The sequence below is a fragment of the Eumetopias jubatus genome, unplaced genomic scaffold (genome assembly GCF_037043125.1).
Source record: "Eumetopias jubatus isolate StellerSeaLion01/CBP00866 unplaced genomic scaffold, mEumJub1_p1.0 scaffold_9, whole genome shotgun sequence".
Taxonomy (NCBI): Eukaryota; Metazoa; Chordata; class Mammalia; order Carnivora; family Otariidae; genus Eumetopias; species Eumetopias jubatus.
Window position 1 is genome coordinate 77,537,144 of NW_028274815.1, and position 23,026 is coordinate 77,560,169.

The 23,026-nt window shown below is 38.1% G+C and overlaps 1 protein-coding gene across 1 annotated transcript in view; it reads right to left on the minus strand.

Moving 5' to 3' along the window:
* TMEM131 (transmembrane protein 131) overlaps positions 1-22,413 on the minus strand; it is a 221,887-nt gene extending 199,474 nt beyond the window's left edge. The window contains exon 1 of the mRNA XM_028103920.2: positions 21,939-22,413. Within this exon, the coding sequence (XP_027959721.1) occupies positions 21,939-22,119 (181 nt within the window). The 5' untranslated portion in view covers positions 22,120-22,413. The remainder of the gene's footprint in view (positions 1-21,938) is intronic.
* Between the last annotated feature and the right edge of the window lie 613 nt (positions 22,414-23,026).

The window sequence follows — 23,026 nt, forward strand, 5'->3', positions numbered from 1 at the left end:
AACATTCCATTCCATTCTTGTTGTTGACTGAGAATTGCTTTAATATTGCTGCTGTAGCCAGTAAAGAAATGTCTCCAGGAGTGTGCTGCTTTGAACTAGAAGTAGGAAACATGAAACATCTTCCAGGAGTATCCTTTTAGGAAAAATTTTTCTTCTATTGAAATCAACATGGAATGGAATGCAAAATTTGCCTATATGATTAAACTAAAATGTAACAATCTTAAAGAAATGGCTACCTCTCTGGGGTTTGTCCTCAGACTTACTATGCCCCCCAAGGAATTGCTTAGAAAGGAGCATGAGGGTGTTAAGGGCAAGAGAAAGAGCTCCAGTCCAGGCACAGTTTCTTCTCCTAGGTGAAAGGGGCAGGAAGATGTAAATAGAGCCACAGGCCAAAACAAACAGCACAGAAAAAGAAACATTTTTTTTTTTAAGGTAGGAAGTATTATCTAAAGATATCAAGAACTAACATTTGAGTACTTATGTTAAGTGCCTAACAACTCTATTAAGCATGTGTATGCCCATTTTATAGCTGAGAAAAGTCCAGAATTAAATAATTTGTCCAATGGACACATACAGCTAGTAAATGATAAACCAGTATGCGAAGAAAAGTCAGCCATCTGCAAAGCCTTGACCTTGTCTATTTACAGGCACCAGACCCCTGTCAGAAACCAGCCAAATGGAAGTGGTGCTCAGCCACTCTGGGTCCAGGCCCCAGAACTGTTGCCAGAGGAGGATGACGACCCTGAGTCTTCTCCCACAACAAGGACAAAGTGCTGAGTTCTTTGGCCAACTTCTTATTCATCTGCCATGCTGGGTACATCTAACTCACTTCCCCTCGGGGGCATGCCAGTGGCAGCAAAGCAAAACATAAGAAAGCAGCAGCAGAAGGCTTCATAAACAAATGTTACTGACTTCACTGTGTGGTCTAAAAACTGGCCCTATTGACCTTCAACTGTGCTCGGCCATATAAAAGCCTAGTTTGTTTTTAATGTGGGAGGGGGGTAATAAATCATGATTAAAATGTGCTTTACCATTCAGCACTATTATTTGTTTTGAGCCTTGACTTCTGGCTTAAATACTATAAAGAAATATTGTATTAAACAGCTATTTTAGAATTTCATCGATAATTATTTAGATCTATAAGGCATATGGGAGCCATAACACAAAAGACAGCTATGGAAGGAAAAGTGAATCACTTTTATCACTTAATCACTCTGAGCTGCTGTACATAAATTACTCTGTCAATATTAAGTATACATAACCCTTCCCACAGAACCCTGGGTAAAGGTCAAGGAGAAAAGCATGGGTCTGCAACACTGACATTTGTCAAAGAGCACTGAAACTGTTGACATGCGGGAGATGACACTGCTAAAGGCCTAATAGGAAAAGAACACACACAAGGACTTCCCAGCTGCTCCGCGTGATAAACTACAACAGAGCACAAGAAGTTAACTGTGACGGGAGGAGGGTGGGGTATTATACGATTTTAAGAGAAGAAAATATTGGAATACAAGGTAGGTTAACATGGGTTTAAAAATTACATTTGTGGCAACAATTCAACTTCACCAACTTGGGAAGTTTCTATAGATTGCCAGATACAATGGTCTGAAAAATTCTCAAATTACAACCTTGTGAAGTAATCCATAAAAATTAAGATCTGAATTATATCTGAAACTAAACTACCTCTAAATATTATGTATGATAGACAAACTATATACAGCACTTTTTAAAAAGGATAGAGGTACAGTTTCATTGTTTCTAATAATATTTTTAATGTGTGTAGGTTGAGAAGAAAGTCCTTAATATATCATTTTTCTTCACTGTAACAAAAAAGAAAAATGAGGCAAAGGAGAAGGATGCTGAAAGCCATTTATCAGTGGCAGGCAGAATAACGTTCTCCCATTTTCAGACATCCTAATCTCAGGTCCCTGTGAATATGTTAGGTCATAAGGCAAAGGCGATTTCCTTAAGGTTACAGATGGAATTAAGGTTGCAATCAGCTGACTTTAAAATAACAAGATTACTCTGGATTATCCGGGTAGGCCTAATACCCTTAAAAGTGGAATAAGAAAACAGAAAAGGGAGGACGAGAGAGATGGCAGCATAAGAAACACTTGACCACCTGAATCTAACATAACACTGTATGTTAGCTGCACTGGAATTAAGATAAAATAAAATTAAAATTAAAACAAAAAAAAAAAAGAAAGAAACAAAGACTTAGCCAGATGTTGTTGGCTTTGAAGACAGAGCAAGGGGCTACAATACAAGCCAAGGAATGTGGGTGGCCTCTGGAAGCTTAAAAAGTCAAGCAAATAGATTTTCCCCAAGGGCCTCCAAAAAGGACACAGCTCTACCAACACCGTGATTTTAGCCCATGGGATCCACTTCTGATATCTACAAGTGTAAGATAAACTCGTATTGTTTTAAGCCACTAAGCTTATGGTTACTTATTAGAGCAGCAACAGGAAACTAATACACCATCCTATCTAATAATAATTACAAAAATGTTTTCTGTACCAAGAGGTTCAGGAACACCTGAAAATAACAATGTTGGCTATAGTGGAGAATAATAACTAATACAGATGTCTGGACCTCTGCTTCTGGGCATGATGGAATAACAGGGACCATATGTACCCTTCCCACCGGAAACAACCAACCAATCAGACAAAATAAATGACCGTTTTCAGACCTTACATATCAGTCAATGAAGAACAACAAACCCTAAGAGATGGGAAACAAACAGGGTGAGCCATATGATCGCCCCAACTTACTACCTTGAGAGAGTAAGGCCACAGTGCAGGTAGGGGAAACTGTGATAGAGCCTGGTGGACTGTCTTAGTAGTTGAAACAGAGCTGAGAGTCTAAGGAAACCAAGGTAGTGAGAGTCCACAGGACAGAGTACCAGAAAGAAAAGCACTGCACAGAGAACCCTGGAGAATCACAGAGGGTCTCCACTGAGGACTCAGCAAAATCCTGATCAGCACACGCATACGAAGTAACTACCTAAGGATGGAAAAAAAAACATCCAAAAGGATTAGAAGGACCAGTGCCTGGTTCTCACACAGAGCCACTTACAGTGCCTATTCCCACCAGACAAACTGGAAAAACCCCAAATTCATGAGATTTCGGATACTCAGGTCTTGCCTTAGCTGTGGATAATAATTAGCACTGCTCCAGATCCACCTAGCAAATCTTAAAAACAAGACCCCAAAAAAGATCACACTGTTTCAAGTAACTTAATTGCATCTTAGAACAAAGCTCAAGAATTCAAAAGCTTGGGGCGCCTGGGTGGCTCAGTCGTTAAGCGTCTGCCTTTGGCTCAGGTCATGATCCCAGGGTCCTGAGATCGAGCCCCACATCGGGCTCCCTGCTCCACGGGAAGCCTGCTTCTCCCTCTCCCACTCCCCTGCTTGTGTTCCCGCTCTCGCTGTGTCTCTCTCTGTCAAATAAATAAAAATATTAAAAAAAAAAAATTCAAAAGCTCTAGGAATTCAAAAATAGAGCACCCAACAAAGTAAAATTCACAACATCTGGCATTCAATTACAGATTACTAAGCAATGAGGTAAGAAAACATGAACCAATAGCAGGAGAATAATCAGTTGGAACCAACCTAGAATTGGCACAAAAGTTAGAACTAGCTAACAGTAAAAAAGGTTTTATAAATGTGTTCCATATATTCCAAAAGTAGAGAAATAAAAGATATAAATAAGGGGTGCCTGGGTGGCTCAGTCGTTAAGCGTCTGCCTTCTGCTCAGGTCATGATCCCAGGGTCCTGGGATCAAGCCCCACCGTGGGCTCCGTGCTGGAAGCCTGCTTCTTCCTCTCCCACTCCCCCTGCTCGAGTTCCCTCTCTCACTGTGTCTCTCTCTGTCAAATAAATAAAATTAAAAAAAAATATATAGAAATAAGACTGAACTAACACTTCTGGAGATGAAAATCACAATGTGTGAGATGAAAAATACACAACAGAACCTATCCAAAATATAATACACAGAAAAAAAATGCAAAAACTGAATAGTATACTGAGTTGTGGAATCAACTTCAAGCTACCTAATACATGGATAACTAGAGTCCCAAAACTGAGGTTGGGGAGAGGAGGACAGGGAAAATATTTAAAAAAATAATAGCTGAAAATTTTCCAAACCAAATGAAAGCTATAAATACACAGATCCAAGAAACTCGATAAATCTTAAAATACAAGAAACATGAGAAAACTATACCAGGAAATATCAAATTGCTCAAAACAAGGGGCAAAGAAAAATCTTAAAAGCATCAAGGGAAAAAAGATATGTTACATAGAGAGAAACAAAGATAAAGATGACAACAAATTTCTCACGGGAAAGAATACAAGGGAGAAGACAGTGGAAATAACATTTTTAAAGTACTAAAATAAAAACTTGTCAATCTATAATTCTATACCCAGCAAAAATATCTTTTAAAAGCAAAGACAAAATAAATACATTTTTCAGACATAAAAGCTGAAAGAATTCATACACACTACAAGAAATGTTTAAGGAAATCCTTCAGATAGAATTATGAGCATTAAAAAAAGGAATGAAAATCACTGGAAACGGTAACTAAATGTTAACTATATAAACTAAATGTAAATACTTAAACAAAAACCATAATGATGTATTGTGGGGCATAAACATACAAAATGAAAAACCTAACAGCAGCATAAAGGAGCAGAGAAAAAAATGTAAGTAAACTATTATAAGTGATGACAACTAAAAAGCAGAGATTATCATATTGGGTAAAAGCCAGACAACTCTATAAGCATCTTATTTTAAATATAAAAACACAAAAGACACAACTGGGTTAAAATTAAATAGATGAAAAAATATATACTATACTTACACTAGTCCAGAGAATGCTGGAGTGGCTAAATTAATTAATCTAAAGTAGCTTTCAGAGCAAAGAATATTATCAGGGATAAAGAGATCATTTTACAATGATAAAGTGATTAATCAAAAGAATAAAACAATTCTACACATTATACACCTAACAACAGAGCCTCAAAATACATGAAGCAAAAACTGATTAAATCATAAGGAAAAATAGATAAATACACAATATGGTCAGAGGTATTACTACTCCTCTCTCAATACTTGCTAGAACAAGTAGGCAGAAAGTCAGCAAGGAAATGGTAAACTTGAACAACACCAGTGACCAATCTATCTGACTGATATTTACAGAAAACTCCAACAGCAGCAGAATCCACATTCTGCTCAAATGCATGTAGAACACTTACCAAGATAAGCCCATAGTCTAGGCCATAAAACAAATCTCAAATTCAAAAGGAGTCAAATCATACAAAGTACACTCTCTGACAAATGGCATTAAACTATAACTCAATAATAAAAAGATCCTTGGTAAATCCCCAAGGGCCTCAAAATCAAAGAGCTCAGTTCCCACCTTAAGAAACTAGAAAATGAAGAGCAAATTAAGCCCTAAGTAAGCAGAAGAAAGGAAATAATAAAAATCTTAGTGGAAATCAATAGAGATGGAAGAAGAAAAAAAACAACAACCAAAAGCTGTTTTTGAACAGAATATTAAAATTGATAAACCTTTGAAGAGATTGATAAAAAAAAAAAAAAGAAGACACAAATTACATTAGGAGTGAGAGAGGTGTCACCTCTACACATTTACAAATATTCAAAAGATACTAGAACATTATGAACAACCTTGTCAATAAATCTGACAACTTAAATGAACGAATTCTCTGAAAGACTTTAATTACCAAAGCTCACTCAGAAAGAGATAACTTGAATAGTCTTGCATCTTAAAAATTGACATTGTAGTTAAAAATCTCCCCACAAAGAAATTCCAGGCCCAGATGGCTTTAATTCTTAATTCTTATGACACATTACAGGAAAAATAATGCCAATTCTATATAGACTCTTCTAAAAAATTAAAAAGGAAAAACTACCCCTCAACTAATTCTATGAGGCCAGTATTACCCTAATACCAAAAGCAAATACATTATATGAAAACTTAACACTCTCCCTCCCTCATGACCACAGACATAAAAATTCTAAACAAAATTTTAGCAAAAATAAAAAATCCAATAATACAAGGATAATACATCATAATCAAGTAAGAAACTCAAGGTTGGTAACTTACCACATTAACAACCTAAAACAACAATAAAAACCCTCAACAGACACAGAAAAACCATTTGATAAATTCAACATCTATTCCTGTCAAAAACCCTCAACAAACCAGATGTAAAAGAGAACTTCCTCAACCTGAGGAAGGGTATCTATGAAAAATGTATAGCTAAAATCACATTTAATGTGAAAGACTCACTGCTTTCCCCCTAAGATTATGAACAAGACAGGAATGTTCACTCTTAACCATTCCTGTTGAACACTGTTCTAGAGGTTCTAGCCAGTACAATCAGGCAACAAAAATAAAATGCATCCAGACTGGAAAAGGGGAAATAAAACTGGCTTTATTTACAAACATAATTATCTACACAGAAAATACAATGGAATTTACAGTAAAGCTATTAGAACTAGTAAGTCAGTTTAGGAAGATTACAGAATACAAGATCAATATACAAATATCAATTCATTTCTATATATTAGCAATGAACAACAACTGAATTTTAAAAAAATACCATTTAGAATAGTATCAAAAATATGAAATACTGGGAGGCACCTGTGTGGCTCAGTAGGTTAAGCATCTGCCTTCAGCTCAGGTTATGATCTCAGCGTCCTGAGATGGAGCCCAACATCGGGCTCCCTGCTCAGTGGGGAGTCTGCTTCTCCCTCTCCCTCTGCTGCTCCCCCTGCTTGTGCTCTCTTGCTCGCACTCTCTCTCTCAAATAGATAAAATCTTTAAAAAATATATGAAATACTGGAGATAAATCTGACAAAAGATATAAAAGATTTTTATAGTGAAAACTACAAAATATTACTAAAAGAACGTAATGACCTAAATAGAGAAAATGTCCCTCTTCAAAAGACCAAATATTAATATGTCCATTCTTCCCCAACTGATCTATACATTTAACACAATCCCATTAATATCCCAGCAGTCTTCGTTACAGAAATTGATAATAGGACTTGCAAATTCTTAAGGAAATGTGAAGGACCTAGAACAGGCAAGACAACTCTGAATAAGAACAAAGTTGGAGGACTAACACTGTTTCAGTAATTATTACAAAACTACAGTAGTCAAGACAGTGTGGTTCTGGCATCCAGACAGACAAATAGATTATTGGAACAAGAGACCTGATATAAACCAAAACATGCATAGGCAACTGACTTTCAACAAGTGCACTGACAATGCAATAAGAAAAGAACAGCCCTTTCAAAGAAATGGCACTAGAACTGGATATGCACATGCAAAAAAAAAAAAAAAGAACTTGGATTCATACTTTGTTCCATATGTAAAAATAACTCAAAATGGAGCATAGATCTAAATGGAAAACCAAAAACTATAAAACTTCTAGAAGAGAACATAAGAGAAAATGATACCTTAAATGAGGCAAAGATTTAGATGCAATATCAAGAACATGATCTATTAAAGAATAACTTGATAAACTGGAACTTAATTAAAAACTTCTCTTCAAAAGACATCTGTTAAGAGAATGAAAATACAAGCCACAGACTGGAGGAAGTCTTTGCAAACATGTATCTCCAGAGGACTTAGAGCCAGACTATATAGGAGTTCTCAAATCTCAATTAGAAAACAAATAATGCAATACAGACATGGGCAAAAGATTTGCGAGAGCCACTTTACCAAAAAAGATATATGGATGTCAAATAAGCACATGAAAGGATGCTCATTATCATTATTCACTGAGGAATAACTACTTTGGAAAACAAATTAGCCATTTAAGTTAAACATACACCACCATATGATCCAGACTTTCCACTGGCAGGTATTTATGTAAGAGAAAAACATGTGCATACAAAAACTTGTCCATGAATGTCCATAGAAGCTCACCAAAGGTATTATCAAGCTTTTAAACTTTTGCCAGTCAGATAAGCGAGAAGTGGTAGCTTGTTTTTTTTTCCTTAGACAAAAAGGACATTTGTCAATTTTAAAAAAACTTTTAAAATAACAGCTTTATTGAGATATAATTCACATACTATGGAATTTCCCATTTAAAATACACAATGCATAGTTTTTAGTGTATTCACAGAGTTGTTCAATCATCACCACTAATTCCAGAACATTTTCATCTGCCCAAAAAAGAAACCCCAAACCTTTTAGCGGCATTCCCTATTCCTTCCTCCCCTAGTCCTAAACTTTCTGTCTCTACTGATATACTTTCTGGCTCTAAGGATTTGCCTATTTTGGACATTTTTTTTGTGGTCATACATGGTCTTTTGTGACTGGCTTCATTCACTTAGCAAGTTTTCAAGGTTTATTTGTATTTATAGTCTGCATCCATACTTTATTCTCTCTTATGGCTGAACAATATTCCATTTTATTATCCATTCATGAGTTGATGGGACATTTAAGTTATTCCTACTTTTTGGCTATTATGAAAAATACTTCTATGAACATTCCTATATGAGTTTTGTGTGCACATATGTTTTCATTTCTTTTGGGAACAGACCCAAGACAACTGCTGTAACATACAGTAACTCTATACTTGGCATTTTGAGGAACTGCCAGCCTGTTTATGAAACTGCACCATCATATATTCTCAATAGCAATGTACAACACTTTAATTTTTTTACATCTTCACCAATACTTGTTACTACCTGTCATTTTTATTACAAGTGTATTGGTGGGTGTGAAATGGTATCTCATTTTGGTTTTGATTTGTATTTCTCTGATGGCTAATGATACTGGCCATCTTTTCATGTGCGTATTGTTTGGAGAAATGCCCATTCAGATCCTTTGTCCATTTTTAATTGGTTTTTTTCTACTGAGTTGTAAGAGTTCTTTATATGTTCTAAATACATGTTCCATATCAGGTATGTAATTTACAAACATCTTCACCCATTCCCTTTCTTGACATTGTCCTTTGAAACACAAAATTTTTTCACTTTGATGACGTCCAATTTATTTTTTCTTTCACTGTGTTTTTGGTGTCTTATCTACCAGGGAAACTAAAGTACAGACTCAATATTTTGGACAGGCTAAATAACGGCTCCTCAAGATGTCCACATCCCAATCCTCAGAATGTGTGAATGTTACTTTATATGGCAAATGGAATTTTGTGGATATGATTATGTTAAGGATTTGTGATGGGAGGATCATCTTGGATTATCTACAGGAGTCCAGTATAATCATATTGGTCTTTACAAGAGGGAAGCAGATCAGAGGATCAGAAGGCAATGTGACAATTAAAGAAAGAAGCTGGAATAAATGAAGCAAGACAGTAGAGTGATATGAGGAAAGGGCCATGAGCCAAGGAATGCAGGCAGCCTCTAGAAGCCCACAAAGGAGAGGAAAAAAATTCTCCACTTATGCATCTAGAAGGAACACACACCTGCCAACATCTTGATTTTAGAATTCTGCCTTCAGAACTGTAAGAAAATAAATTTGCAGTTTTAGGACACTGAAATCGTAGTAACCTGCTGCAGCAGCAATAGGAAATTAATACAGGGTGCAAGGTTTTAATTGGGGGACTGGCCATATAGGCACTCTCTGCCTCATACATTCCAGACTCCCTGAAGGAAAGCAGGTATGTAGCATAAACCACATGGACTTAGGATCTACTTACAGAATTTCTGTTCTATTCCACTTATTTGTCTATGTAATACCAATACCTTACATTTTCCAAGTATATAATGGCTTTACAGCATATGTTTTAACTAAGTGCTTGTGCTACTTACACCTCATAACTTTTCTTTTTCAGCATTTTCCCAGCATTCCTACATGTATATTTTTCCATATACACTTTAACATCAACTTTTCTAACTCTATAAAAAGTTGTGTTGGTATTTTTTAATTGCATCTGTGTCAAATTAATGTTAACATAGGGAGAAGTGACATCTTTATGATGTTGAGTTCTCCTATCCAAGTGCAAGGAATGTCTTTCCAATATTCAAATCTACTTCTCTGGCTTCAAGAATGTGTTAAAGTTTTCCTCAGATTCTGCACATTTCTTGTTATTCTTAAAACTACTTTCTGTTGTTGCTATTACTATTGATAACTTTTTGGCAATGTCTGAAATATTTCAAAAGCTTTTAAAAGAGTTTGGTAAAAAGGAGGAAACAAAGAAAGAAAGAGAAAAAATAAAACAATAAATAAAATGCACACATCATCTAGAGGGAGCAAATGTGTGAATGTGAGAGTAGCCTGTTAGCAGTTAGCAGCCTAAGTTCAATGGGCATCATGGACAGGTTTTCTAGAGGGAACACAGATGTGGGTTAATTCACTGTGAGATTTCAGGGGAAGGATTTTAAGATAATTGCTGCTGTAATGCAAACAGCCAAAATCAGCAGCTTAAAGTAAAAACCATAAGAAAATTTCATTTGATACAGCATTAACATCTATCCCTAATAACTCTTAAGACTAAGACTCTTAAAAATGTAAGAAATTTTCTATTATCAAAAACATCTAATTTCAACCAACTGCCACAATCATACTTCACAATGAGACACTGAAGAAGTATTTCCCTATAAAGATGAAAAAAGATAAGGCCTGCTTTTTCACTGTTTTTATTTAATGGTGTTCTAATACTCTAGCCAATGCGACAATACATGTAAACATACATATTAATATTAATGAATAAGCTGTTATTCAATCATTTGGGGCCTACAAAAATGGCAATTTCAAATGGTTCAATTTAATGTGTGTGTGTTTGTGTGTGAAAGGAAAATAGAAAATATTTAAAAAGATGTCAACAAGTTCCAAATTTGTCTAATATTTTAATGCAATCCTAATCAAAAAGCAAATAGAGGAGTGGCTGGATGGCACAGTCAGTTAAGCGTCTGCCTTTGGCTCAGGTAATAATCCCAGGGTCCTGGGATCAAGCCCAGCATCAGGCTCCCTGCTCAGTGGGGAGTCCGCTTCTCCCTCTCCTGCAGCCCCTCCCACTGCTTGTGCTCTCTCTCTGTCAAATAAATAAAATCTTTTTTTAAAAAAGCAAATAGAAATTTTATATTTTCTTCAAAATGATTTTAGGGTTTGTAGAGAATAAAAACAAGACAGACAAGAAAATGTTTTTGGAAGAACAGCAATTTAGGGGGAAGGAATGACCTGCCAAACCAGCTAATAAAATGGACAAATGAATAAAATAAAATAAAAATAAGACAAAGATGGAATACTTAAATTTAAAACAAAAATACACATCAGTTAGGGAAAAAACAGAAAATCAAGTAACTCATCCAAGTATATGATAGAATTTGCATGAAAAGGACATATTGTGTATAAATAAGTGGTGTTAAGGCAACTAAAAATTTGAGAAAAATAGATTCCTACCAGATACCAAGAGACTGATGAATTAAAGGTTTTCATTTACAAATAGAATCATAGAGAAAAAATATTGAATATATTTTATGCATAGGGCTTTTTACACATAACAACAAAGGCAGAAACCCATAAAGGAAAAGAGTGACAGACGTGGCCAATAAATTTTAAAATAATGATATAAAAAGAAAATTGAAATGTAGAAAATTGAAATGCAAATGGAAATTTGGAAAAATGAAATCCTTAATTGTTCACTTAAGTCAAAAAGAAAAATCCAAACCCCAAGAGAAAAACTGACAAAAAATACAAAAGAAATACAAACGGCTAGCAAATGTATAACAGTATTCGGTCTTACTAGTAATTTTTTTAATGTGTCAGGCACTGTGTTGAGAGCTTTTTACCCACCACCTCAGTAAATCTTTGCAACAACTCAATGAGAAAGATGCTGTTATTATCCCTAACCCCATGGATAATGAAACTTCGACACAAAGTGGTCAATCACACTTACCAAAGTCACACAGCCAGAAAGCAGAAGATGACCCGAGACCAGAGCCACACTGTGAGTCACTATTTCCACTTCCCAATATTACCTCTTAGAGTCCTAGGCAAGGCCATGAGTTATGTCACTGACTGAGGTAACTCACAAAGCAGTTCAGATATGTTCTTCCTCCTCCAATTCCTTGCCATATACAGAATGGTGGTGTCCGGAATTCTTTCTTCGTGGACACACATTTTGACTTAGGTCCATATGCAGAATACTACCTAGGATCACTCAGAATCTCCCGAGGTTATGAGTCTCAGAATACCAGCTAGAGCTCTTGACCCCTCCTCTCTGAACCTGAGGTACTTCTTACACCTGACTGTCTCATCACTCAGTGGTAGGAAACCGTGGTTAAGAAACAGTAGCAATTTTTAAAAAGTCAATTAAAACAAAGTGACAGCTCTTCTTGCCAGATTGGTGAGGACTTAAAAGAAGAGTAACAGCCAATGAGGGAAAGCAGGCACCCTCATAAAATATTGTTGAAATGTGAACTGATAGTTTTTTTCAAAGGCCATGTGGCAAATATCTATTTTTCAAATGGAGAGCAGGGGGAGAAAAAGCAAGAGAAGGAACAGAGACTAGAAAATTGATGACTGATGTTCGTTTTTTTTTTTTTATTTTTATTTATCTATTTGAGAGAGAGAGCCAGAGTGTGTGCGAGAGGGAGAGAGAGAAACTGAAGCAGACTCTGCACTGAGCGCAGAGCCTGATGCAAGGCTCAATCCCACAACCGCGGTATCAGGACCTGAGCTGAAACCAAGAGTCGGACACTTAACCAACAGAGCCACTCAGGTGCCCTGGTTCTTTGTACTTGATTATAGAAATTGTTCTCCATTTACTCATCCATATTTTATAACTTGTTTCATTTTTACAATCAACATGAATTTTTTGCGAAAGTGAAAAAAGTTTTTCCAAAACTGACCTCCAAACTGTATGCATAGGAGGACTTATTATATGTTATATTGTCTCATTTTACTGGAGATTAGAATCATGTATTATACTATCACAAGCAAGCACCCCCCAGGAGTACTGACAGCCACAGAGGAACTGTAACCAAGAACTGATCTGAAGAGTTAAGGAAGGACTGGAACCCCACATAGGGCTAATGTGAGGATTAAATGAGATAAGGTATGCAAAGCAATTACACAGTGCTTGCACAAAGAAAGTTACGTGATAAACATTAGCCATCGTCATTAAGTAATTATAGGCATTACCAATTAGAGGCAATAGCTGCAAACATACTATAGTCCCAAAATGGTGAAAAATCAAACTTGTGTAAGTACTACCATTTCAAAAATACCTTTTCTTCATTCTGGTTCATCTTTAATTGGTTATGGTTCACTGCTTCTCCTACCGAGACAGGACTGAAGGTGTTCAAACACTTAAAATGCTCGGTCCAGGAAGAACATGACCCAGTCCTTACCCTCCAAAAGCTCATGCTCCTATACGAACACAAATAAACCCAAATGCAGCTGGGAAGGAACTGACAACATTCAGAAATTTTCTATTTACAAGAATCTCTAAGATCCTATTAAAATTCAATCTAACTCCAGCCTCCTTCTTTCTTGCATTTTCTTCTCTTCAACATGAGTCTCAAGTAACCTTTTTTCACATCCAGACAGAACCCAAGAGAAGCCCCCAGTATGGTGAGATAAACCTTTAAATATGAAATAATTCACCTACATGTGAAAGATCTGAAAAGAGAAATTGACTCCTGGTAGTGCTAACCACTACTTCATTCCCTATTTGCAAATCAAGAAGCAATACTTCACATGAAGTCACCAATTCACCAAGCATTTCTTAAAGTGATCCAGTCTGAAAAGCACACTGCCCTCTCTTATGCACTGCTCTACCAAATAACTTTTGGAATGACAAACTTTATTTATAAAGAGCCTTGAGACAAGGCTTAAGTTCTAGACACACCTTTCCACTGTAAATAATTCCCTAGAAAATCTTCTGCTTCCAACTTAATCATTCCCAAAAAAAGAATATCCAGGTAGGGCCCTTGCCATACCATGATACAAACTGCTAATTAATTTGTATCAGTAGAGCCCTCTTGAGCTATTTCTCAAACTTTACTGCTGGGACAGTTTTTTACTATCACATGTTTTGATCCAAATGTAATACTATAACTATATAAAAGAGAATTAGCTAAGAAACAAAGTTATACCATCATAACATTTTGCAATCGTAACTGATTTAGAAAATAGTCACAAATTTCTTAGAACTTAAGAAGACTTAAAATATGTTTCAGTTTATAGGTAAGCAATCTAAGGAAATACTTTAAGCATGTAGAATATTTTGTTTCAAATACAGAGCATGTTTCTTTTCTCAAACACTACAAGTTCACAACACTTAGTCATACAATAATTGAGATAATTTGTTAAAAAATGCAGGTTTGATTTATAGTAGCATAAAAAATAAAATACCTAAGAATAAATATAATAACCAAGAGGAGAAAGGCTTGTACACATTGAAAACTACAAAACACTGCTGAAAGAAATTAAAGACAACACAAATAAATGGAATGACATCCCATGTTCAGGAACTGGAAGACAATACTGTTTAGATGTCCAAACTACCCAAAGCAATTTACAGATTCCATGCAATCCCTATCAAACAACAAGAGCATTTTTTGCATAAACAGAAAAAACATCCTAAAATCCATATGGGATTTCAAGGGACCCCAAACAGCCAAAACAAACTCTGAGGATTTACACTTCCTGATTTTGAAACATGTAACAAAGCTACAGTAACGGAAAGTGTGGTACCTGCATTAAGAGACAAACAGACCAATGGAACAGAGAGCCCAGAAATAAATTCTCATATATCTGATCATCATACAAGGGTTCCAAGACCACTCACTGGGGAAAGGACATCTCTTCAACAAATGGTGCTGGGAAAACAGGGTATTCACAAGCAAAAGAATGAATGTGGACACTCATACAGAAATTAACTGTAAACAGATTAAAGAATAAAATGAAAGATCTAAAACTAAAATTCCTAGAGAAAACAGGGGAAAAGCTTCATGACATCGAATTTGACAATGTTTTCTCGGGAAGGACATTAAAAGTGCAGGCAACAAAAGCAAAAACAGACAAATGGGACTGCATCAGACTTAAAAACTTCTGTGTATCAAAGGTTACAATCAAAAGAGTAAAAGGGCAACCTATGGAATGGGAGAAAAGTATCTGCAAATCATCCATCTGATGAGGAGTTAATAACCAGTATATATAAAGAACTCCTGCAACTCAACAACAGAAATAACCCAATTTAAAAGTGGTCAAAGGACTTGAATAGATACTTCTCAAAAAAAAAATATATATATATGAATGGCCAACAAGCCTATAAAAAGATGCTCAATATCACTTACAAGAATGCAAATGAAAACCACAATGAGATATAACGTTACATTCATTGGGATAGCCACCATAAACAAACAAACAAAAACAGAAGATAACAAGTAACAGAAGATAACAAGAATGTGGGGAAACTGAACGTTTGTGAACTGTTGGTAGAATTGTAAAATGGTGTAGCTACTATGGAAAATAGTATGGCAGTTGCTTAAGAAATTAAAAATAGGACTACCATATGACCCAGTAATCCCACTTGTGGGTATATATCCCAAAAGAATTAAAAGCAGGATCTCAAAGAGACATTTGCACACCCATGTCCATAGCAGAATTATTTACAATAGCCAAGAAGTCAAAGCAATCCTAGTAAATGGATAAATGAAATGGGGAAAAATGGTATATAAATACAGCAGAATATTATTGAGCCTTAAAAAGGAACGAAATCCTGTCACATGCTACAATATGATGAACCTTCAGGACATTATGCTAAGTGAAATAAGCCAGCGACAAAAAGACCCTGCATGATTCCACTTATATGAGGTATCTAAAATATTCAAATTCATAAAAACAGAAAGTAGAATGATGGGGCTGGAGCAGGGGAGAGAGATGGAGGGTTGCTGTTCAAAAGACATGGATAGAGTTTCAGTTGTACAATATTAAAAAGTTCTGGAGATCTGTTCCACAACAATGTGAATACACTTAATACTACTGGACAGTACTCTTAAGATGGTTAAGATGGTAAATTTTATGTTATGTGTTTTTTTACAATTATATAGAAACAAACAAATAAAGCAGGTTTGACACTTAATCGTGACAGACATGTCAAGGATCCTCTTAGACTTAGGCATTTTTCAGACCTTTGCTCTAAGTGCTCTATGTAACAAAATGAATCAGACAAAGAGTTATGGCTTTCTAAAAATCTTTCTAAGGCAATCACACAGGAATGAAAGAAAAACTGATCTAGTGCTATGAATGAAACTAATGACCACCTAACACAAAAATGCCTTCATAAGAATGAACAAAGTATTAGAAATGAACTTCTTTGGGAGCTCCTGGACCTCTAATGGAAGTCTCGAAGAGATTTTCCCATTGTCAAAAGCTGATGCCACCACCAGCCTTCGGATTATCTCCAGTTCCTTTTAATCAGGGCTAGTTTCTGAGAATACTCCTCATGTCTAGGCTAACTTGTCATATCAATCTAGAATTAAGGAATGTTCACAGATTTTAGTCTTAATCTTGACCTGAGAATCTATCAGGTACTTAAATCATTCAGAACAGAGTCAGTAGCTTTCATTACCCAGTATCTGCTCCCTAGATTATCTATTCATAGGTTTCCTTGGTTTCCCTTTAAGAATGTACATGATCCAGAATGGCCTGTGATCATTTTAATGGTTAATGATATGGATGATATGGATGTTTACATCTGGTTAAAAAAAAAAGGGCACTTCAGTGGAATACTTAATACACTGCCTCTGCAGGAACTGGCAGTTCTGCTCTTTCTCCAACTGGTATATATCAAAATCTACTACCTTAAGTACTCATCCAGGATTATATAGCTGGTTCTAGGAACAGACGGCTTGGGATGAACATGGCTCAACTACCTACCAACTCTGTTACCTTCAGAATACTACTTAATTTCTCTGTGCCTGTTTTATGATCTCTAAATTGATGTATAACAGAATCTGAAACCTTAAAATCCCAAAGTTACAAAAGTGTGGTTTACATAAGTGTATATCGCTCAGTTACAAGGAAAAGCAACATGCAGAGAAGAAAAAAGTGGTGTCACCCTATGTCTTATTATAGCAGAATTCCTAATGACACCAGCAACCAAGGTCCAAGTTTCACCTGTACTCTTGACTCTCAGCCCAGTCTCCGTATAAGGGGGAAGGATAAGGTCATTTTAGGTAAACCTTCTTTTAAAACTGAATGCCTGCTATGTACATACACAGCTGTTGACCAAGGTTCAAAAATTCCAATCTGGGTGAAGAAATGTCACCCATAAAATTTTAAGTTGCTAAATGTGTCAGAATGAGTAACAAAGACAATGCAAACAGAAATGGAGAAAGTCCGGAGGTGAGAGCCCACCGCAATGCCTCTGGGCTGGAGGCCATGGGAGAGCTGACCAAGATGGGGAACAGACACTGACACCACTTGCTAAGGGGTCAAAAACAAGACCAATGTGGCAGAGAATAATCACAGCATTAATAAAAACTGGGAAACCAGGATGGTGTGAGATAATTCTGACCTGGACATGCGCAGTGCCTGTGGGTGGCTGCACACACATGTGAAGGAAGACATCCCACGGGCGACTAGAAAGCAGTGACTGACGACTAAGGCAGGATGATAACCAAGAAGCACAAAGTCATGGAAATGAAAGGAGAAAAGTTCCAAGAAGCAGCTATCAACAGTGTCTGATGCTGCTTAAAACAGATAGTGAGGAAAAATTCAGCCCCAGAAAAAAGGCCTCTCCATCTGCCAAGGCCGGTCAGAAAGCTCAAGCCACGTGTAGATGAAAAAGTTTCTAAAATATCAAGCACTCAGCAATGATTTAATTTTTCCCCAAGAGTAGTTTGGCTTATTACTACTCCAGATGATAACAAATTAGATGATTTTACATCTACTCTCAAAGCTGATCTTTTTTGGCAAGAGTCTATGAGGACCCACTGAAAGGATTATAAAGAGAAGGAAAATAGTCATTAACAAGAGAAAGAGAGGACACACTTTTTCCAACTACAGGATTCCAAAGCTTCTGGCAGTAGCAAACAGCTTTTAGTAAAGTAAGCCAACAAAAGTTCATTAGTGAAGCAGCTTTAACAAAGTAACGTTCTACTTACTAGGCTCAAATTAAAGAGTAGCCATTCTACCACCATACAAAAGATTAAAACTCACTCTTAAGAAAATCACTTCTAAAAATATTTTTACATTACAAATAATTTGATTAGAAAAAAAATACCACTCCTAATCAATCCGACCATCCTAAGACAAATCCCCTAATTACATTTTAATCTCTTTTCTTGTGGCCTTTATTACTAAGTATTTTGTTCATATGCTTTGTAGATAAAACATTTTTGGACCTTCCTCCTGTGTCTGTCACAAATACAAACTTAAAAACAAAAATTTCTACACAAAACTAAAGTATCCTGGGTGGCTCAGATGGTTAAGCGTCTGCCTTCAGCTCAGGTCATGATCCCAAGGTCCTGGGATCGACCCCCACATCGGGGGAGCCTGCTTCTCCCTCTCCCTCTGCCTGCCACTCCCCCTGCTTGTACTCTCTGTCAAATAAAAAACAAAAAAATCTTAAAAGAAAAAAAAATGTATCCAGCAAACAAGTTTAAAAGTCCTAATAAAGAGTATCAAACTTTGCCTTACCATTAATAGCCAATTAATAATACATGTGACATTGAAATTTGTCACAGACTAAAACAACCATATTCCTGGAATTTTATCCAAGTTTATTATCTACTAGATACATAAAATGTAGCTTTTTATTTATAATAAATTAAAAGACAACCATGCCTTCCAAAAACCCATTTGACAGTGAAACTTTATTACCTGATATAAGATGCTCTTTTAAAAAGCTCCTATTTGCTGGCCACAATGGGCAAATTAATAAATCAAAATACTACTGGGGCGCCTGGGTGGCTCAGTCGGTTAGACATCCGACTCTGGGTTTTGGCTTAGGTCTTGATCTCAGGGTCGTGTCATCAAGTCCCGCATTGGGCTCGGTGCTTAGTGGAGTCGGCTTGCCTCTCTCCTGCTCCTCTCTATCTCAAATAAATATCTTTTTAAAAAAATCAAAATACTACTAAAAATTATATGTTTAACATACATACACATATTTTCATACATATTTTTATATTTTTACTACACATATCTATTTTCACTATGCTTAATATCTAGATCTTAGCTTCAAGAAAAATTTTGACACCAATCCAGAATAAGTGAGTTATCTGTAGTAATCATAGTAACTTCTTCCTCTCCCAACTCTTTCAAAATCCTTACAAACTGTAGAGCACAGCCAAAATATTCTGAAAGGTCCCTTTTCTCTGAAATAATTATACACCCCCACTGATCAGTAAAATTGGATGTTAAGATACAGGAATGTTAAAACATCCAGGATGTTAAGGCAAGGAATGGCTCATGCTTCTGACTTAAGGAAATGAACATCTAGTCCAAACATAAAAAACTGCATTAGATAATGCACTTAGCTATCTCTGCTGTTTTTCTTCAAGAGACAGTGAGTTTTATTCTGTTGTGAAGATTTTCTAGTGAAATTCTGCTACAACTGACGAAAAATATACAAAATACAAAATACCCAGAGAACCATCATTAATATTGCAGGAAAATTTTAACTTTGAAAAATCACCAGTTTATTCTACTAGAATAAACACAAAAAAATCCTCAGGGTATAAATTGACAAACTGAACTCAGCTACCTTCAGAAATCTGCCCAGCCTTCCTGAAAAAACTCAACAGCACATTTTTAGGGCAAATGCTGTATTTGTGACCTATCAGATGCCAAACTCAGGGTATCACCATCATGTAAAAATCAATCTCATTTCTTCTACTAACTCAAACAAAAACAATACTATAGTTTTATCAGCAAGAAGGCTGAAAGCACAGGCCATTTTTGGAGCAACCTTCACAGAATACTTGATTAGAACCAGACTGTATCGATGATGGGCAGAGGCTTATGTTCTATATTAGTATAATTACCATAAATATCTTGACTCGCTGGTTTGTACATTCAAACTGTTCGTACGGACACAACATGGGCCACAAAAGCTGTTTGATTCTGCCAGGACCACTGACTGATTCAGCCACATCTTTTCATACTTTACACCCTGGCAAGAAATTCTCCCAGCTGAGCCTTACACTTATGGGTATTAGAAATATTCACTAAAACTTATAAACTAAACAAATAGGAAATTAGCAAATATAATTTTAGGCTGACATTTCTCAGACAAGGGATTTGTTAACTATACCCAGAAAATTAGCATATATATGGCTGTGGGGGGGGGGGAAGCAGCAGAAGGATAATATAACCTTAATGTTTTATGAGACTCAATCATTATTTTATTTCCCTGTGCTAATGGCCCATGAAGACAGTCATTCGCTCAAACAAATGTTAAGTCCCTACTGTGTGCCTGGCGCTGTATAAGGTTAAGAACAGAGAAGCAAGGACACAATACCTGCCAAGAACTACCTGGAACAAAAGGAGACATGCCCATTAAATTATTGTACTGTTTCAGCTTTATTGGACATCAACTACATGCCAGACCGTACTGGACACTAGGGACACACAATAGTAACAATCATCTAACTGCAGAGCTGTAACCAATCAATGAACTATGACAGTAACAGTCCTGACTAGTCCTAAAGCAGCAATATTTTATTCTGGAAATAATCTTGCCTCTGTCAATTAATTCTTTCAATAGATGGCAATTCTCTGAATAATTTCCACCTATGTTAATCCAGACTACGGTTGCTTACAGAGTTAAATGAGAGAATGGAATGTTTTGAACAGTAGAGAGAAACACATTTGTACTTTAATTTGGTTTGCATTTAGCTATTGCCTTCAATAACGATAACAAGTGACTTAAATCATAAAGCAGAACACCAACCGGAAAGTTACCGTGGCAAAACATTATTTTCTTGTAGTGGCAGTTTAGTGGAAAGTGGAAGCTAAACTAACAAGTTCTGCTTAGCTTTTTAAAAACCATTCACTTCTGGTGATTTCTTTGTGAAAGCTCTGTGACCACTCATTTCCCTAGGCTCAAAAACCGGTAGCGCCGACACAACTACAGATTTGGTCCTCTAGGTTACAAAATAATTTTTAACCCTGTAGAAGTACCAGTTTTACATTAGTATCATTCGATACTAATGATTTTTTTTTAAATAGGGGTCAGTTCTTAACTAAATTACAATAAAGGTTTGCAAACTAGAAACAGTATTTGTTTTTAAACTCTGCCACATTAAAGATGACACCCAATCTTAAAATAAATTAAAAATGTAAACAGACTTCCAATAGCTTACCAGAGAATTAAACAGAATTGTATTATATATACCGAACTGCTAGCTAAACAACCAATACTGCAAAGCGATAAAGGAGAGAGAAGCTGAAGAAACAAGATTCCTCTTCAAGAAATGTTTGAACAAATTCAAAGTAAAATTTTGTAAGCTATGTTTTGAACCCTTTCCACCAGTCTTGCTATTTTTACTACATTTTCTATGTGCACGCCGTTATCAAAACCACAACCAAAGGGGGGAAAGTGTCCTAAAATTTTAGTATTAACAGCAATCAAGTCTAAAAATATGCCCCTCCTACACAGTGAGCCAAGTGGCAAGAAGATACGAGAACTCAGGAAGTTTTGAAAAGGCAGTGACAGCAGTCAAGAGGAAAGACAAGGGGAAGGAATCACGGAGAACAAGAAAAACTCCGTGCAGCCAACGCCGCGAGTTGGCACTGGAACTGCAAGTTCCCGGCTCGGGACGGGACTCGACCGAGCAACTTTGCGCCGGACGGAGCTGCGCGCTCGGCCGCCCTCCGAGCCCGGAGCCGCAGCCCTTCCTCCCCGCTCGCAGCCCGGCGGCCGCCTCCGCGAGGGCGCGCTGACAGCCGCGGGGCCGGGCCTGGGAGATGCCGGCCGGCTGACACCCACCTTCCTTCTCCGCCCGCGCCGCGGCCACTACGAGGGTCATCACCAGGTGCAGCGCTCCCAGTAGGCCGGCGGCCGCACTCCGCGGGCCCCCGCCGCGGCTGGCCGCGGGCTCCACACCGGCCCCTGCGGACGTGGAGGCGGCGGCGGCTCCTGCTGCTCCTCCTCCAGCCCGCTTCCCCATCCCTGCCGGCCGGGGGCCGCCGCGCTCCAAGTCCGGCGCGGCCCTTCTCGGCGAGGCGGCGGCAGCGGCGGCGCGGGAGCCGTGGTCCAGGCTTTGGACGCGGCGCCGGGGGCGAGAGCGGTTCCGGGCCCAGGGCTGGGGCTCCGGGCGTGGGTCCGGGTCCGTGCGTGCGTGTGAGCAGGAGTGTCAGTCACGGCCTCGGCCTTGGCATCGCCTACGAAGAGTCGAAGCGGAGAGGCCACGGGTCAAGCACGGCGGGCGGCCATACTGGAAACGGGCACGGGCCGCGGGCTCTGGGCGCTGGCCTGCGAGGGGCGGGGCGCGGCCCTGGGCACCGCCCCCGCCGTACCGTCACCTAGTGGGCCAGCAGGTCAGTCTGTCTGCCCCGGAGTCTGTGGGTCCGAATTTCTTGTCCCGCTCTCGGAGGCCCACGGCTTCACCGGCCGGACAGGATGCGGGCAGTACAACCCCAGCCTGTCACCGCTGTCCCGCGAAGGAGGAGGAGGGAGGCAGGCCCGGGCCCAGCCGCCAGGACTTATGATGGCGGTTCACGCTTCGCAGAGGCAGTGACGGCAATCACGTGGAGACAAGGAGGCCTTGCCGCGCAGCCGCCTTGGAGTGGGCGGGGCCGGGAGGTACATTGGGGCACTAGGGGTGGTTCGCCCGCTGCTCCAAGGCGGGAACTAACCACTTGCGTCTCTGGTACTGCAATGCGAGAGCCATCCAGAGGACTGGGTGCGCGTCCGGACCTCGAGGCCCAGCGCGGAAAATCCATTCCAGTGACTCCTCCGCGTCTCACTTCCACCTTTCGGGCCGCCTGAGAATACTCCTGGCCTGATTCAGTTCCTGGCGCTTCCTTGAGGACTGGGACCCACTCCGTTCATCGTTATATCCTCAAGACACACTA